General features: G+C 43.9%; 1 protein-coding gene across 2 annotated transcripts in view; it reads left to right on the forward strand.

The window, feature by feature from the left end:
* BLTP2 (bridge-like lipid transfer protein family member 2) overlaps positions 1 to 18,590 on the forward strand; it is a gene marked incomplete at both ends in the record, with an annotated part of 39,637 nt that overhangs the window by 17,434 nt on the left and 3,613 nt on the right. For both annotated transcript variants that reach the window (XM_080712808.1, XM_080712809.1), the window contains 9 exons: positions 1,251 to 1,545; positions 7,994 to 8,151; positions 8,980 to 9,186; positions 13,387 to 13,486; positions 13,803 to 13,985; positions 14,465 to 14,586; positions 16,020 to 16,175; positions 16,270 to 16,391; positions 18,183 to 18,363. In XM_080712808.1, the coding sequence (XP_080568934.1) occupies positions 1,251 to 1,545; positions 7,994 to 8,151; positions 8,980 to 9,186; positions 13,387 to 13,486; positions 13,803 to 13,985; positions 14,465 to 14,586; positions 16,020 to 16,175; positions 16,270 to 16,391; positions 18,183 to 18,363 (1,524 nt within the window). The remainder of the gene's footprint in view (positions 1 to 1,250; positions 1,546 to 7,993; positions 8,152 to 8,979; positions 9,187 to 13,386; positions 13,487 to 13,802; positions 13,986 to 14,464; positions 14,587 to 16,019; positions 16,176 to 16,269; positions 16,392 to 18,182; positions 18,364 to 18,590) is intronic.

The following is an 18,590-nucleotide window of genomic DNA, read 5'->3' on the forward strand; positions in this document are numbered from 1 at the left end:
GTTCAGTGATAGGAGCAGAATTTAGACTAAGTTCATGGTAAGGTTCCTAACTGGTATCCTCAGCATGTGTGTCATTACTTTGTGGTGCACTCATGTGGTTTAGTTGTATGTGCATCTGTCTTTTTTTCCTTTTCTTCTTTTTTCTTTGTTTTGTGGTACTGGGAATGGAACCCAGGGGCAATCTACCTCTGAGCGACACACCCGGCCCTATATTTTATTCTTTATTTTGAAACAGGGTCTCACTGAGTTGTAGAGGGTATTATTAAGCAGCTGAGGCTGTCCGTGAACTGTGATCCTCCTGTCTCAGCCTCCCAAATGCTGAGGTTGCAGGTGTGTGCCGCCACGCCCAGCGGTTTCTTTTTTTTTCTTTTTTGTGGTATAAGAGATTGAACCCAAGCCCTATTTTACTATTTGGAAACAGGGTCTCCTACTTGGATTCGTCTCACTACTTTTTTTTTTTTTCTCAAGGTAGTGGGGATGGAGGGGCATTCTACCTCTGAGCTATACACCCAGCTCGATTTTTTCCTTTTTCTTTTCTTTTTTTTTTTTTTTTTCAGGTCTAGGGATGGAACCCAGGGACATTCGACCTCCGAGCTACACCTCCTGCCTATTTTTTTATTCTTTATTTTGAAACAGGGTCTCATTAATTTGCGGAGGGTCGCACTAAGTAGCTGAGGCTGTCTGCGAACCATGATTCTCCTGTCTCAGCCTCCCAAATGCTGGGATTACAAGCGTGCGCCACCACGCCCAGCTTAGACCTTGTTTCAAAATAAAGAATAAAAAAATAGGGCTTGGGGTGTAGCTCAGAGGTAGATTGCCCTTGGGCTCCATCCCCAGTACTGGGGGAAAAAAAATGCATTGGATATTGGGTATATAGAATGTAAGGTAATCTTTTTTCAGGGTCTTCCTATCTCTTCAAGAACAGGTTTCTCATTCAAGTTTTTCTCTTTATATTTCTATGATCCAGGAGCAGTGGTGGGAATGTCCATGCTACCCTGAAGTTCTTTTTGTGTGTGTGTGTGGTACTGAGGGTGGAACACAGGGGCTTTTCTACCTCCAGGCTATACTCTCAGACCTTTTTTTAAATTTATTTGGAAACAGGGTCTCACTAAGTTGCTGAGAGCCTCACTAAGCAGCTGAGGTTGGTTTCGAACCTGTGTGATCCTCCTGTCTCAGCCTCCTAAGCGCTGGGATTACAAGCGTGTGCCACCACTCCTGACTTACCCTGAAGTGCTTTTCCTCTTTCTTAGGAGCTCTCTACTCGAGATGGGGATCCCGCCTTTCATACACACCAGTTATACTTGGTAGACTTACGGATATCCTGGACAACCACCAATCGGGATATTGCCTTTGGTTTGTATGATGGCTACAAAAAGGCAGCTGTTCTCAAACGTAATCTCTCTACTGAGGCCCTGAAGGGATTAAGGATTGATCCCCAGATGTCGGCCAAAAAGCTAAAGCGGGGTGTCTCAACAAGTGCCCCAGCTCCATCTCATGCCAACACTCCCAGCTTCAGTGGACGGCCTGATAAGGGGTCATCAGGAGGTAGGTTATTATTTTTCCACATTAGGCCATATTTGTCTGTTTTTTGGGGGGCAGGGTATTACTGGGAATTGAACTCATGGGCATTCTATCTCTCATCTATACTCCCAGCCCTTTTTTTTTGAAACAAGATATTGCTAATGGATGGAACCCAGGGGCTTTCTATCTCCAAGCTACCCTCCAAGCCTTACTCTGTTATATTTTATTTGGCAACAGGGTCTCACTAAGTTGCTGAGAGCCTCACTAAGTAGCTGAGGATGGCTTTGAACCTGTGCGATCCTCCTGTCTCAGCCTCCCAAGCGCGGGGATTACAAACATGTGCCACTACATCTGGCAATGATGTGGAATTTTAAAGGGTTTAGTCCTGTGACCAGAGAGGTTCAGGAGTGATGAGTAATTGAAATTAATTAATTAATTTATTTATTTATCTTGTACTGGGGATGGAACCCAGGGGCATTCTACCTCCGAGCTACCCTGAGCCCTTTTCTTTCTTTCTTTCTTTCTTTCTTTCTTTCTTTCTTTCTTTCTTTCTTTCTTTCTTTCTTTCTTTCTTTCTTTTTCTTCAGGTCTGGGGATGGAACCCAGGGGCATTTGACCTCCGAGCTATATCCCTGCCCTATTTTTTATTCTTTATTTTGAAACCAGGTCTCACTGAATTGCAGAGGGCCTCACTAAGTATCTGAGGCTGTCCACGAACTGCAATCCTCCAGGTCTCAGCCTCCCGAATGCTGGGATTACAAGCGTGCACCATCACACCCGGCTTTATTCTTTATTTTGAAACAGGGTTTTACTAGGTTGCTGAGGGCTGTACTAAGTAGCTGAGGTTGGCTGTGAACCTGTAATCCTCCTGTCTCAGAATTCCAAGTACTGGGATTACAAGTGTGCGACACACCCAGCTTTTTTATTCTTTTTTTTTTTTTTTTGGTGATACTGGGGATGGAACCCAGGGGCCTTCTACCTCCGGGCTACACTCCCAGACCTATTTTATATTTTATTTGGAATCAGGGTCTCTTAAGCCAGCTGAGGCTGGCTTCGAACCTGCACAATCCTCCTGTCTTAACTTCCCAAGCGCGGGGATTACAAGCATGCCCCACCACACCCGGCTTACTCTTTATTTTAAAACAAGGTCTGGCTGAGTTGTGCAGAGCCTCACTAAGTAGGTGAGGCTGTTCTTGAACCACAGCACTCCCATCTCAGCCTCCTAAGTACTGGAATTACAAGCATGTGCCACCACACCCACCTGAAAATTCATGTTTTGATAAATTAATTTGTTCAGTCAACAAATATTTCTTAATTACTTTATAGGCAAACGTTGCTTCCCTGGCTTCAGTGAGGGATACAGGATGATAGATACTCTATTGTCCTTAAGTTTATCATCTGGATAAGCTTAGTTCATTTCCTCATTCAATTATGAATCATTCTTAGATTCATTTTAGCCTTATTAAGAGTTAACAAGGGCTGGGCCTGGTGGCGCATGCTTGTAGTCCCAGCAATCAGGAGGCTGAGACCAAAGGATCATGGTTTGCAGACAGCCTCAGCTACTTGGGCCCTCCACAACTTAGTGAGACCCTGTTTCAAAATAAAGAATACAAAATAGAGCAGGGGATGTAGCTTGGAGGTCAAATTTTGGCCCCTGGGTTCCATTCCCAGACCCACAATAAAATAAAATAAAGGAGGAAGTTCTATCAGGGAAGGATTAAGGAAATAGCATTTAAGTTGGACCTTGAGGGCCGGGTATAGTTTGAACATACAGAAATTGGGAGGAAAGGTAGTCAACAGAGAGAATAACTGAGGAGTGGATTTGAGAAATCTCAATATATTCAGAGAGGAGTGAGCTGTTAGTCGGTCTTGGTTTGCAGAGTAATTGAAGCAGTGAGAATAGGCTTGAAAAAGAAGATGGAGGTGGATCATTAAGACCTTTAACACATGGCTAAGGAGCTTCTAGTCCTTATTCATTAGGGAGTGGTGAACTACTGAAGGCTTTTATTTTTTAATTAATTAATTTTTTTGCGGGTCTGGGGATGGAACCCAGGGGCATTTGACCTCTGAGCTACACTTCCTGCCCAATTTTTTTTTTATTCTTTATTTTGAAACAGGGTCTCACTGAGTTGCAGAGGGCCTCACTAAGTAGCTGAGGCTGTCTGCGAACCACAATCCTCTGGTCTCAGCCTCCCGAACGCTGGGATTACAAGTGTGCACCACCACGCCCGGCTCCTTTTTTTTTTTTTTTTTCTTGCAGGTCTGGGGATGGAACCCAGGGGCATTTGACCTCCAAGCTACACCCCTGCCCTAATTTTTATTCTTTTTTTTTTTTTTTTTGGTGGTACTGGGGTTCCTGGAAGCCCTTCTATCTCCGGGCTACACTCCCAGACCTATTTTTACATTTTCATTTTGGAAACAGGGTCTCCTGAGCCAGCGCGCGCGGCTGGCTTCGAACCTGCGCGATCCTCCTGTCTCTGCCTCCCAAACGCTGGGATTACAAGCGTGCGCCACCACGCCCGGCTACTTACTTACTTATTTTGTGTGTGTGTGTGTGTGTGTGTGTGTGTGTGTGTGTGGTACTGGGGGTAGAACCCAGAGGCTTTCGACCTCTGGGGTTTACTCCCAGACCTATTTTTATACTTTATTTGGAAACAAGGTCTCACTAAGTTGCTGAGAGCCTCACTAAGTAGCTGAGGCTGGCTTCAAACCCATGTGGTCCTCCTGTCTCAGCCTCCCAAGCATGGGGATTACCAGCCTGCGCCACCACTCCAGCTAAGTCTTTTTATTTTTGAAACAGGGTCTCACTGAGTTGCAAAAGGCTGCCTAGCTGAAACTGTCTAGGAACTTTCCAAATGCTGGCATTACTATCATGGGCCACCTCCCCCTTCCTATTTTTAATTCTTTATTTTGAAACAAAGTCTCACTAAGTTGCAGAGGGCCTTACTAAGTAGCCATTGCTGTCTGCAAACATCTCAGCCTCTCAAGCACTGGGATAAAAAGCTTTCACACTCCCTGCTTCTATAAATATTTATTTATTTATTTATTTATTTATTTATTTATTTATTTATTTATTTATTTTTGGCGGTACTGGTGTTCCTAGAAGCCCTTCTATCTCCGGGCTACAGTACTGGGGATGGAACCCAGGGCATTGTACGCCCCAGCCCAATTTTTTTAGGCTTTTTATTACTTTCTTTCTTTCTTTCTTTCTTTATTTATTTATTTATTTGTGGTACTAGGGGTGGAACCCTTGTACCTCCATGCTACATTCCCAGACCTATTTTATATTTTCTTTGGAAACAGGGTCTCTTAAGCCAGCGAGGCTGGCTTCGAACTTGTGTGATCCTCCTGTCTCCTCCTCCCAAGCACAAGATTACAAGCGTGCAAGCCCAGCTAGTCTTTTTATTTTTTTATTTTTTATTTTTTTGGTTGTACTGGGGGTGGAACCCAGAGGCTTTCTACTTCCGGGCTATACTCCCAGACCCATTTTATATTTTATTTGGAAACAGAGTGTCACTAAGTTGCTGCGAGCCTCACTCACTAGCCGAGGCTGGCTTCGAACCTGTGCGATCCTCCTGTCTCAGCCTCCCAGGCGTGGGGATTACAAGCATGTGCCACCACACCCAGCTAGTCTTTTTATTTTTTGAAACAGGGTCTCACTGAGTTGTGAGGGCCTTGCTAAGAAGCTAAGGCTGTCTGCAAACTGTGATCCTCTGGTTTCAGTCTCCCAAATGCTGGGATGACAAGCGTGCTCCACCACGCCCAGCTACATATATATATATATATATATATATATATATATATATATTTTTTTTTTTTTTTTTTTTTTAGCCGGTCCGGGGATGGAACTCAGGGACAGTCGACCTCCAGGCTACACCCTCTTCCCTACTTTTTGTTTGTTTGCTTGTTTTATTTTGAAACAGGGTCTCACTAAGTTGCAGAGAACCTCACTTAGTAGCTGAGGCTGTCTGCGAACCACAATCCTCTTCTCAGCATCCTGAATGCTGGTATTATAAGCATGTGCCACCGCACCTGGCTTTCTATAGTGTATTTTAATGTATCATTTCATTAAATTTTACCGGCAAGCCGGGCGTGGTGATGCACACTTGTAATCCTAGCATTCAGGAGGCTGAGACTGGAGGATCTGGGTTCGCGGACAGCCTCAGCTACTTGTGAGGCCATTTGCAATCTAGTGAGGCCCTGTTTCAAAGTAAAGAATAAAAAAATAGGGCTGGGGGTATAACTTGGAGCTAGAGTGCCCCTGGGTTCCATTCCCGTACCACAAAAAGAAGAAGAAAAAGAGAATTTATAAGACCTGTGAGAAAGAAGAGGATCTAAGAGCCAGGAGTGGTGGCGCACGCTTGCAATCCCAGAATTTGGGAGGCTGAGACCAGAGGATCGCAGTTCGCAATCAGATACTTAGTGAGGCTCTCTGGAACTCAATGAGACGTGGTTTCAAAATAAAGAATAAAAAATAGGGTGGGGGTGTATTTCAGAGGTCGAATACCCCTGGCTTCCTTACCTGGACCCACAAAAAAAAAAAGGATTTAGAGATAATCATAGGAAGCAGCAAAACCACAGGGACATAAAACTAAAGAGATAGGAGTGGTTTCTTTTCTCTCTCTCTCTCTCTCTCTCTCTCTCTCTTTTTTTTTTTTTTTGACAATTGGGGAATGAATCCAGAGGCATTCTACTTCTGAGCTAAGCCCCAAGCTTGGTTTTTTATTTCTTATTTGGAAACAAGGTCTCACTAAGTTGTGGAGGGCCTTGCTACATTTTGGAGGCTGGCTTGGAATCTGCGATCCTCCTGTCTCAGCCTCCCAAGTACTGGAATTAAAAGTGTGTACCACCATGCCCGGCTTTCATTGGAATGGTTTATTTTATTTTATTTTATTTTTTGCGGGTCTGGGGATGGAACCCAGAGACATTCAACCTCTGAGCTACACCCCCTACCTTATTTTTTTATTTTATCTTATTTATTCATTTTTTTTTTGCGGGTCTAGGGATGGAACCCAGGAGCATTTGACCTCTGAGCTATACCCCCTGCCCTAGTTTATTCTTTAATTTGAAACTGGGTCTCATTAAGTTGCAGAGGGCCTCACTGACTGGTTGAGGCTGTCTGCGAACCTTAATTCTCCTGTCTTAGCCTCCCGAATGCTGGGATTACAAGTGTGCACCACCATGCCTAGCCATTGGAATGGTTTTTTTTTGTTTTTTTTTTTGGTGGTACTGGGGTTCCCGGAAGCCCTTCTACCTCCGGGCTACACTCCCAGACCTATTTTTACATTTTCATTTTGGAAACAGGGTCTCCTGAGCCAGCGCGCGCGGCTGGCTTCGAACCTGCGCGATCCTCCTGTCTCTGCCTCCCAAGAGCGGGGATTACAAGCGTGCGCCACCACGCCCGGCTTGGAATGGTTTTAAATGGAAAGGAGTAGTCACAAATGAGTAGCGTGTAAAATAATATGAAATTATAAATAAAAGGGACAAAATAGGGGTAAGATATAGGTGTTTATTCTTAAGAGAAAAAATGCTGCTACTTATTACTTATATAGAAATTTTAAGTTTCATTTGAGAAACTGTTATTTATTTGTGGTACTGGGCATGGAACCATGGGGCTTTTCTACCTCTGGGCTATACTCCCAGACCTCTTTTATACTTTATTTGGAAACAGGGTCTCTTAAGCCAGTGCAGCTGGCTTAGAACCTGTGTGATCCTCCTGTCTCTACCTCTCAAGCGCGGGGATTACAAGCGTGCACCACCAGGCCCAGCATTACTTTATGTGGAAACAGGGTCTCACTAAGTTGCTGAGAGCCTCACTAAGTAGCAGAGGCTGGCTTTGAACCTGTGGGATCCTCCTGTCTCAGCCTCCCAAGCACTGAGATTACAAACCTGCGCCACCACGCCCTGCTGAGAATCTGTAACTTTTACAACCATTGATGGGAACATAAAATGATAACATTGCCAGGCGTGGTGGGGCAAGCTTGTAATCCCCGCGCTTGGGAGGCGGAGACAGGAGGATCACGCTGGTTCGAAGCCAGCCCCACCGGCTTAATAGACCCTGAGACTGGAGGATCACGATTTGCAGACAGCCTTAGCTACTTAGTGAGACCCTCTGCAACTTAGTGAGACCCGGTTTCAAAATAAAGAATAAAAAATATGGCAGGGGGTGTAGCCCGGAGGTTGAATGCCCCTGGGTTCCATCCCCAGACCCTCGAAAATAAATAAATAAATAAAAATAAAATTTAAAAAGTATAAAAAATAGGTCTGGGAGTGTAGCCCGGAGGTAGAAGGGCTTCCAGGAACCCCAGTACCACAAAAACAAAACAAAAAAACAAAAAAATGATAACCTTTATTTCACCCTCAGGGATCAAGGGTGGATTGGGAATGATATACTTACCTAACCAGAGATACTGAGTGTTTGTCTTTTTTCCCTTTGAGATTGAGTTTTGTCTACTTCCTATTTCTTTGCCAGGTGCTTACATGCTGCAGAAGCTGATTGAAGAGACAGATAAGTTTGTAGTATTTACAGAAGACGAGTCAGGTATGAGTGACCAGTTGTGTGGCATTGCTGCCTGCCAGACAGATGACATATACAACCGAAACTGCCTTATTGAGCTGGTCAACTGCCAGGTACCTTTTCTTTACCAGAGCACCCCACATTGGACTAGATCATAAAACACCCTTGTGTTTCAAGTTAAGACAGGAGGGTCACAGGTTTGAGGCCAGCCTCTGTGACTTAGTGAGACCCTGTTTCAAAATTTAAAAAAAGGGCTGGGTAGTAACTCAGAGGTGTATCCGTGAGGAGAGTGGAGGGCTGGGAATGTAGCTCAGAGTTAGAAGAGTCTTGATTTCAGTATCCAGTACAGAAAAACAAGCCGGGCGTGGTGGCGCATGCTTGTAATCCCAGCATTCGGGAGGCTGAGTCCAGAGGATTGTGGTTCATGGATAGTCTCAGCTACTTAGTGAGGCCCTCTGCAATTCAGTGAGACCCTGTTTCAAAATAAAGACTAAAAAAAAGGGCAGGTGGTGCATCTTGGAGGTCAAATGCCCCTGGGTTCCATCCTCAGACCTGCAAAAAAAAAAAAAAAGAAAAAACAAAAACAAAAGGCTAGGTGCTGTGGAGTATGCTTCTGGTCCCAGTACTTGGGAGGCTGAGATAGGATGATCGCACAGATTCGAAGCCAGTCTCAGCTACTTGGTGAAGCTCTCAGCAACTTAGTGAGACCCTATTTCCAAATAAGATATAAAATAGGTTGGTGGTATAGCCCAGAGGTAGAAGGCTCCTGGGTTCCATCTCCAGTACCACCAAAAAAAAAAATCCATTTCCTTGTTTAAAAGCCAGTAAATTGATTCAGTAAGCCAAATTAGACTCAGCTCCAGTGGTTGCTACATTTCATTTATTTCAATAGCCTTCTCATCTTCCTTGGTGGCTTACCTCTGTTTCTATCTCTGGCACAGATGGTTCTTCGTGGAGCAGAGACAGAAGGCTGTGTCATTGTGTCAGCTGCCAAAGCCCAGCTACTGCAGTGCCAACACCATCCAGCCTGGTATGGTGATACACTGAAGCAAAAGACATCCTGGACTTGCCTGTTAGATGGCATGCAGTACTTTGCCACCACTGAAAGTAGCCCTACTGAGCAGGATGGTCGACAACTATGGTTAGAGGTCAGTAAACAGGGCTGGGAGGTCCTGTTATATCACTCATTTTTCATAGTTAGCCCCTTCTACTAGAGTAGCTAGAAGATTTTTTTTTTTGTGTGTGTGTGGGTCTGGGGATGAAACCCAGGGGCATTCGACCTCTGAGCTACACTCCCTGCCCTGTTTTTTTATTCTTTATTTTGAAACAGGGTCTCACTAAGTTACGGAGTGCCTCACTAAGTAGCTGAGGCTGTCCGCAAACCGCGATCCTCCGGTCTGAACCTCCCAAATGCTGGGATTACAAGTGTAACGCCATCATGCCCGGCTTGCTAGAAGATTCTTGACAATACTTATTGTTTTAGCACTGGCTAAACACTTTGTTTTTTTGCCTTTTTTTTTGGGGGGGGGGGTCTGGGGATAGAACCCAGGGGCATTCGACCTCTGAGCTACACCCCTTGCCCTATTTTTTATTCTTTATTACGAAACAGGGTCTCACTAAGTAGTAGCTGTGGCTGTCTGCGAACCGTGATCCTCTGGTCTCAGCCTCCCAAATGCTGGGATTACAAGCGTGCGCCACCACACCCAGTGACAGTAACACTTTGAATATAGACAGTCCTTGGTCTGTGAGCATGTAGTACTTTTTTTTAAATTAATTTAATGGTGTTCTATTTCATTGCAAGAGAAACTCATTTCTTAGTACTGGAATAAAATTGGAGCTTTTTTACTTTTTAGTCTATTTATTTATTTATTCATTCATTCATTCATTCATTCATTCATTTTTGTGGTACTCAGGGTGGAACCCCAGGGGCTTTTCTACTTCCAGGCTATACTCCCAAACCTATATATTTAATTTGGAAACAGGGTCTCACTAAGCTGGCTTCTAACCTGTGCAATCCTCCTGTCTCAGCCTCCCAAGTGCCGGGATTACAATTGTGTGCCACCACGCCCTGCCTTAGACTTTTTATTTTTATTTTATTTTATCTTATTTTATTTTATTTTATTTATATTTTTGAGGTCTGGGAATGGAACCCCGGGGCATTAGACCTCCAGGCTACACCCCCTGGCCTTTTTTTTTTTTTTTTTTTTTTGGTGGTACTGGGGTTCCTGGAAACCCTTTTACCTCCGGGCTATACTCCCAAACCTATTTCATACTTTTTTTTATTTGGAAACAAGGTCTCTTAAGCCAGTGTGGTTGGCTTCGAAACTGCACGATCCTCCTGTCTCCACCTCCCAAGCACGGGGATTACAAGTGTGCGCCACCACGCCTAGCTCCCTGCCCTATTTTTTATTCTTTATTTTGAAACAGGGTCTTACTAAGTTGCGGAGGGCCTCACTAAATAGTTGAGGCTGTCCGTGAACCGCAATCCTCCGTTCTTAGCCTCCTGAATGCTGGGATTACAAGCATGTGCCACCACACCCGGCTTAGTCTTTTTATTTTTGAAACAGGGTCTCACTGAGTTGCACAGGGCCTCACTAAGTAGCTGAGGCTGTCCACGAACTGTGATCCTCCAGTCTCAGCCTCCCAAATGCTGGGAGTACTAGCATGCGTCACCACACCCGGCTTATTTATTTTGAAACAGGGTCTCACTGAGTTATAAAGGGCCTCACTAAGTAGCTGAGGCTTTCTGTGAATCACAATCTTCCTGTCTCAGCCTCCCAAATGCTGTGATTACAAAGCGTGCATCACCACACTTGGCTAGTCTTGAGAACTTTTAATAAACTATCTATTTACCCTTTCTCTGACCTTATTAAAATGATTGATTGGTTGTTTGAACAAGAGAGTGAGGTTGAATGAAAGACTTTATCTAGAACTTATTCCATAAAAAACCACATTAAAGTCTACATCTCAGGAAACCTGAGAAAACATTTTTGTTTAGATGGTGAGATTGTGAGCAGTTAGTAGGGAGTAGGGAAAGAGCTGTTGTTACTTTTCTAGGTAGCCAATTTACAAACTTATTGGAGAGTCTAATGGTACTGAGATATATCCAGCCATTATTGTGCCATGTCATTATGTATTTAACAGGTGTTGAGTGCCCACCCTGTGCTGGGCATGGTACACCCCCACATAAGCTCCAGGATCTAACTGCATCCAATAAGGACTAGAGCAATTGTTGCATTTGCCATTCTACTCAGTGAGGATAAAACAGGTCCCTTTTCTTCCCTCCTTGGCTAGTGCTCTTTATACCAAAGGCCTTTAGGGCTCAGTCCACACACTCTCAAACATGATGATATGAGTGATAGTGGACATTTAGATCAGGTGTCAAGCCAAGTAAGGGCCAGGTCATTTGCCATATGAGAGGTCTTGCTGATGTTAAATAACAGCTGTGGTTCTGGCCCTTTACCAGTAATCTTAGGAAGTAGGCACAGAAGGTGTTAACTCTCCTTGTAATGGTAGGCAGAATGAGCTATTAGGTCTCCCTGCCTGGCATTCTTCTGAGCTTCTGCTTTTAGGCATGCCATGTTTTATAGCTGCACTTCCCTTTTTCAGGTTGTTGTTATTATCATTAGAGTAGAATGTCCTTGGGAAAGGTGGAAAGGAATGTGATTTTTGCCTTTCCTCTCTGAGTTTTTTTGGTGACTTAGTAGACCTGCCATCTGAAACCTTACTGGTACTGCTATGGTCTTCCCATGTCACTTATTCTGTTATTCACTCTGACTTTAGCTTGACAGTGAATCAAAAGAATTCAGGGCTGGGGATATAGCTAAGTGGTAGAGCACTTTCCTCACATGCATGAGGCTCTGGTTTCAACCTTAGTATCATGAAAAAAAAAAAAAAAAAAAAAAAACAACATTAAAAAAATTCAGTCCCAGCCAGGCATGGTGGCACATGCTTATAATCCCAACTTTTGGGACGCTGAGACAGAAGGATCATGGTTTGCGGACAGCCTCACCTACTACTTAGTGAGGCCCTTTTCAACTTAGTGAGACCCTGTTTCAAAATAAAGAATGAAAAATAAGGCTGGTGATGTAGCTCAGAAGTATACTACACCTGGGTTCTATCCCCAGTACTGAAAGAAAAAAAAATTCAGTCTCCTTCCCTCTGAGCGACAGTATTAAAGAGTGGTTTTCTATCTAAAAAAGGCAAGAACATAAAAATAACTGAGAGCAAAATGGGTGGGAAAGTCATTTAAGTTTTTTTTTTTTCTATCAATTAACATGATTTGATTTTTTTTTTCTTTTTGAGGTATTGGAGCCTGAAAAAGTATGCCTATAACTCAATTTGGTTGGAGAATTTGGGTCTTTGTTTGTTTGTTTTGCAATACTGGAGATTGAACACATGGGCATTCTACCTTGGAGCTACTCAGGCCTGTTTTTTATTTTATTTTATTTTTATGCTGTACTGGGGATGGAACCCAGGGGTATTCTACCTTCGAGCTACACCCCCAGCCCTATTTTTTATTCTTTATTTTGAAACAAGGTCTCACTGAGTTATAATGGACCTCACTAAGTAGCTGAGGCTCTCTGTGAATCATAATCCTCCTGTCTAGGTCTCCTGAATGCTGGGGTTACAAGCATGTGCCACCATGCCCAGCTCTTATCCTTTTTTTTTTTTTTTGCGGGTCTGGGGATGGAACCCAGAGGCATTTGACCTCCAAGCTACTCCCCCCTGCCCTATTTTTTATTCTTTATTTTGAAACAGGGTTTCACTAAGTTGTGGGGGGCCTCACTAAGTAGCTGAGGCTGTCTGCCAACTGAGATCCTCCCATCTCAGCCTCCCGAATGCTGGGATTACAAGCGTGCATCACCATGCCCAGCTTATCTTCATTTTGAATCAAGTTCTCACTAAGTTGCAGAGGCTCTCACTAAGTATCTCAGGTTGGCCAGGAACCTGCAATCATGTCTTAGCCTCCCAAATACTGGGATTACAAGTATATGCTACCATGTGTTGGAAAATGGGTTGGAGAATTTGGTGGTTTGGGATAATAGAGAGCTTATATCCTCTACCCTGGGAGATCAGTTAAGCTATTCAAAGCAGGGGAGTTGTAAATAGTAAGTTTAACTACGGGCACAATGGAGGTACATCTGAGAAATGTGTTGTTTGGGATGGCTATTATATCACTTAGGGATATAATCTCATGGGATCACCATTGTTTATGTATTCTGTTGTTGATCAAAATATCATCATGTGGCACATAATTCTGCTTGAAACAGAGCTCTGTGACTCAGTTGGTCAGGACAAGCCAGTGTTTTCCCAGGAGCTAAAGTTGCCTGCATCTCTGTCTTCAGGTGAAGAACATTGAGGAGCACCGGGAGCGTAGTCTGGACTCTGTACAGGAGCTGATGGAGAGCGGGCAGGCAGTGGGAGGCATGGTTACCACAACCACAGGTCAGCTCTCCCTCCTCCCCATAATGTGGTTAGGAACAGATATATGTCCCAAAGGGGTTTCATTTACTTGCCTTATTCTTCATCCTTTTTTAATCCCCACCCCTACCCCGGTTCTGGTGATGGACCCCAGGCTTTAACACTGAACTACATCTCTAACTCTACTTATATACTCTTAATATTCATATATGCTGGAGCAGGACCATTTTGTGCTAGGCTATATTGGAAGCAGTGTTTCTGGAATTTCCGTGTATCGTACATAGCTTGGATGCTCTCACCAGACCTTTATTGAGGACATCTTTTTCTTATCTCTTTATAGATTGGAACCAACCGGCTGAGGCCCAGCAATCTCAGCAAGTTCAACGGATTATTTCACGTTGTAATTGCCGAATGTACTATATTAGTTACAGCCATGACATTGATCCTGAACTAGCAACTCAGATTAAGCCACCTGAGGTTCATGAGAATCAAGAAAAGGAAGATCTCCTAAAGAAGCAGGAAGGTATTCAGGGCTAGACAGCCTTAAAAAGAGAACTAAAAGCTGGGGGGGTGGGGGAGGGTGCATGCTTGTAATCCCTGAGCTTGGGAGGTGGAGACAGGAGGATCGCACAGGTTCAAAGCCAGCCTCAGCTACTTAGTGAGGCTCTCAGCAACTTAGTGAGACCCTGTTTCCAAATAAAATATAAAATAGGAGCTGGGCGTGGTGGCGCACGCTTGTAATCCCAGCAATCAGGAGGCTGAGACCAGAGGATCGTGGTTCACGAACAGCCTCAGCTACTTAGTGAGGCCCTTTGCAACTTAGGGAGACCCTGTTTCAAAATAAAGAATTAAAAATAAAGCAGGGTGTATAGCTTGGAGGTCGAATGTCCCTGGGTTCCACCCTTAGTACTGCTAAAAACAGAAAAGAGAGAGAGAGAGAAGATAGAGTAAATATTTAGAGAGAAACTTGAGCCTCTTATTTAGCTGCTAATAATTACCTAGGGGCTGTGGATACCTTCACTCTCATCCACCATGAACTGGAAATTTCCACCAACCCAGCTCAGTATGCCATGATACTGGACATTGTCAACAACCTGTTGCTTCATGTAGAACCCAAGCGGAAGGTAAGTGTGGGCTTCTCTAGATTGTTGGTTAACTTCACAGGAACCATCCAGACTTTATTTGGGCATTATTTATGCTTTATTGGTCTTCAGTAAGAAAAGCCATGCTTCACACTGAAAGGGGCCTTCTGGTTGTTATATCCTCTTCTAGCAGCAGCAGTTGAAATTTCACACCAGCTATGGCCAGCCACTCCTGTACTTGGGAGGCTAAAACAGGAGGATTTCAGGTTCAAAGCCAGCTTCAGCAACCTAGCAAGACGCTGTTTCAAAATAAAAAATAAAGCCAGGCTTGGTAGCACATGTTTGTAATCCTAGTACATGAGAGAATAAGACAGGAGGTTTGCAGGTTTGCAGCCAGCCTAAGCTACTTAGCCCTTCTCAAATTAGTGAGGTCCTGTTTCAAAATAAAGAATAAAAAATAGGGTTTGGGAGCTGGGCATGGTGGCACACGCTTGTAATCCCCGCGCTTGGAAGGAGGAGACAGGAGGATCGCACAGGTTCGAAGCCAGCCTCTTTGGCTTAAGAGACTCTGTTTCCAAATAAAAATATAAAATAGGTCTGGGAGTGTAGCCCGGAAGTAGAAGGGTTTCCAGGAACCCCAGTACCACCAAAAAAAAAAAAAAAAAAAATAGGGTTTGGGGCATAGCGTGGAGGTAGGATGCCCTGGATTGAACCCCTAGTTATGCAAAAATAAATTAAAAATTAAAAATAAAACAAGGGCAAGGGTATAGCTTGGAAGTGGAATGTAACTGGGTTTAATCCCTAGCACCAGAAAAAAGAAAAAAAGAAAAAAAGAAAAAAAATGCCACCAGGTGTGGTGGCATACACTTATAATCCCTGTATTTGGGTGGCTGAGACAGGAATATCACAGGTTTAAAGCCAGTCTTAGCAATTTAGTGAGGCTTTCAGCAACACTGTGAGATCCTGTTTCCAAATAACAAATAAAATTAGGCTGGGGGTATAGCCTGGATGTAGAGTGCCTCTGAATTCAATCCCTGGGACCATAACTTTATTTATTTATTTTTTTTTTTCACTTAAGTAGGAAAGGTCTGAATGTCCCTAAGACAGTAGCTCTTATTTTCTTTTGACTGTTTTTCCTGGCCAGTTCTCCACTCAGTTACCTAGATTGACTCTGCCCCATTTTAATCTGTATTCTCTCTCTGCCCCTGTGGATCTGTCTTATCAAACTCTAATTGCCAAATCTTTGGCATTGACTCTTGCTACAAAGGTGATAATTAACCATCTAGAAGAGAGCCCCACTTCTCATTCCATTTTACTTTACTATACTACTTGTCTACTAAAACCCATTTTATTCATGGTGCAGGGGATGTCACACAGTGGTAAAGCATTTGCTTAGCATGTTCAAGGCACTTGGTTTGATCCCCAGCACCATACAAACAAAAATATTGTATTCATTTTCCTTTTCATTCCATTAGGAGCATAGTGAGAAGAAACAGCGAGTCAGGTTCCAGCTTGAGATCTCTAGCAATCCCGAGGAACAGCGCAGTAGCATATTGCATCTGCAGGAGGCTGTGCGGCAGCATGTGGCCCAGATCCGGCACCTGGAAAAGCAGATGTATTCTATTATGAAGGTAGAAAAAAAAAACCCCAGGTAGTCTGATGATAGGGAGGTCTCCTAGGATAAGGAAGATCTTCCTCCTAATTTCTCCTGTCCTGTTTCCCTAGTCTTTGCAGGATGACAGCAAGAATGAGAACCTACTTGACCTGAACCAAAAGCTTCAGTTACAGCTAAACCAGGAGAAGGCCAACCTGCAACTAGAAAGTGAAGAGCTCAATATCCTCATCAGGTACACCACAATCTTCTCCTGCCCTCTTCCACTCCCCCGGCTGGAGGTCACTTCTCTTCTTTGCCCATGTTGTCGGTTTTTAGGTCTGGCGTGCATTATCAAAGACTGACTAGGAGTAGATTCAGGTCCTGAATGAGGCTTGCTGGACTTGGCCAAGAACAAGAGAGCCCTTCCTTTGGGTTCTCAGTATATACCTTCTGGGAAAGGCTCTGCTATAAGAAAAATGAGTACTTGGGAAAGATCACTTTTGTGGCTTTTTTTTTTTTTTTACGTCTGAGATACACCCCCAGCCCTATTTTTTATTTGGAAACAAGGTCTCACAAAGTTGCAGAGAGCTTCACTAAGTAGGTGAGGCTGGCTTCAAACCTGCGATCTCCTGTATGTGCCACCGTGCCTGGCTTCTTTTGCTTTTGTGGCTTTGATACTGTGCATCTGAACTGAAAATATCTTTTTTTTTTTCCCCTGGTACTGGGAATTCAACCCAGGGGCATTCTACCTCTGAGCTAAGCCCTAGCCCGTGTGTGTGTACATACGTACACATGTACATACTGGGGGTGGAACCCAGAGGCTTTCTACCTGTGGGCTATACTCCCAGACCTTTTTTATACTTTATTTAGAAACAGGGTCTCGCTAAGTTGGTAAGAGCCTCACTAAGTAACTGAGGCTGGCCTTGAACCTGTGCAATCCTCCTGTCTCAGCCTCCCAAGCACTGGGATTACAAGCATGCGCCACCATGCCTGGCTGCCCTTTTTCTTTTTTTCTTATTTTGAAACAGGGTTTTACTAAGTTGCAGAGGGCCTCATTAAGTAGCTGAGGCTGGCCGTGAACCAGCAATCTTCTTGTCTCAGCCTCCCAAGTACTCTGGATTTAGCTGGACATCTTGGCTAATCAAAGTGGTTTTAGTGGGAAGAGACTACTTTTTCAAGAAGCTGTAGAGTTGAGATTGGAATAGTGATGCACACTTGTAATCCCAGTACATGAGAAGCTGAGACAGGAGGATAGCATGTTTAAGGACAACCTCAGCAATTTAGCAAGCCCTTGTTTCAAAATAAAAAAAGGAGGGGCTGGAGGTACAGCTTGGAGGTAGAATGACCCAGTGTCAATCTCTAGTACCAAAAAAAAAAAAAAACCTGGGAAGCTGAGACTAGAGGATCACAGGCTTGAAGATTGCCTCAGCAATGTAGCAAGACCGTGTTTTAAATGAAAAATAAAAGCCGGGTGTGGTAGCGCATGCTTGTAATCCCAGCATTTGGAAGGGCTGGAGTGTAGCTCAGAGGTAGAATGCTTTTGGGTTCTATTCCCAGTACCGCAAAAAAGAAAAGTAGGGCGTGGTGGTGCATGCTTGTAATCCCAGTACTTGGAAGGCTCAGGATTGCAGGTTGGAAGCCAGCCTCAGCTACTTAGTGAGACCCCCTGCAACTTGGTGAGACCCTGTATCCAAGTAAGAAATAAAATCAGGTTGAGGGTACAACTTGGAGGTTGAATGCCTCTGGGTTCAATCCCCAGTACCAAAAAGAAAACGAAAATAGGGCTGGGGATGTAGCTTGGATGTAGAACACCCCCAAGTTCAATCCCCAGTACCATAAAGGGGGGAAAAAAAGTTATATTGCTGAAAGATGAGGTTTGTGTTTCCATATCCCAGGGTGTCAGGAACAGTAAATCCAGTAATAGAAAAAAAAAAAATTAGGGACTAGCTAACCCAGAATAAGTTCATCTCTGGGCTTACTGCTTACATTCTAATAGTGATCCGTCCTACCCATAACCTGTATGCTGTTTTCTATTCACCTTTAGATGTTTTAAGGATTTCCAGCTGCAGCGGGCCAACAAAATGGAGCTGCGGAAGCAGCAAGAAGATGTGAGTGTGGTCCGCCGCACTGAGTTTTACTTTGCTCAGGCACGGTGGCGCCTGACAGAGGAAGATGGACAGCTAGGAATTGCTGAATTGGAGCTGCAGAGGTTCCTCTACAGCAAGGTATCTGGGATGTACAGTCACACAAAGACTGCTGTATTGATGCATTGACCTATCTCAGAAGTCCAACTAAAAAAAAGTGATAAAAGGGCTAATTATTATGTGATCATTAATGATGGCCATGACTAGAAATATGAGCAGAGCTCCCTTAGACACATCTGTTTGTAATCTTAACTGATACAGATGGAGATGAGTTTGATCAAGTCCTTCTGATTCTTTCATTAAGATTA

This window comes from Muscardinus avellanarius (assembly GCF_963383645.1).
Source record: "Muscardinus avellanarius genome assembly, chromosome: 16".
Taxonomy (NCBI): Eukaryota; Metazoa; Chordata; class Mammalia; order Rodentia; family Gliridae; genus Muscardinus; species Muscardinus avellanarius.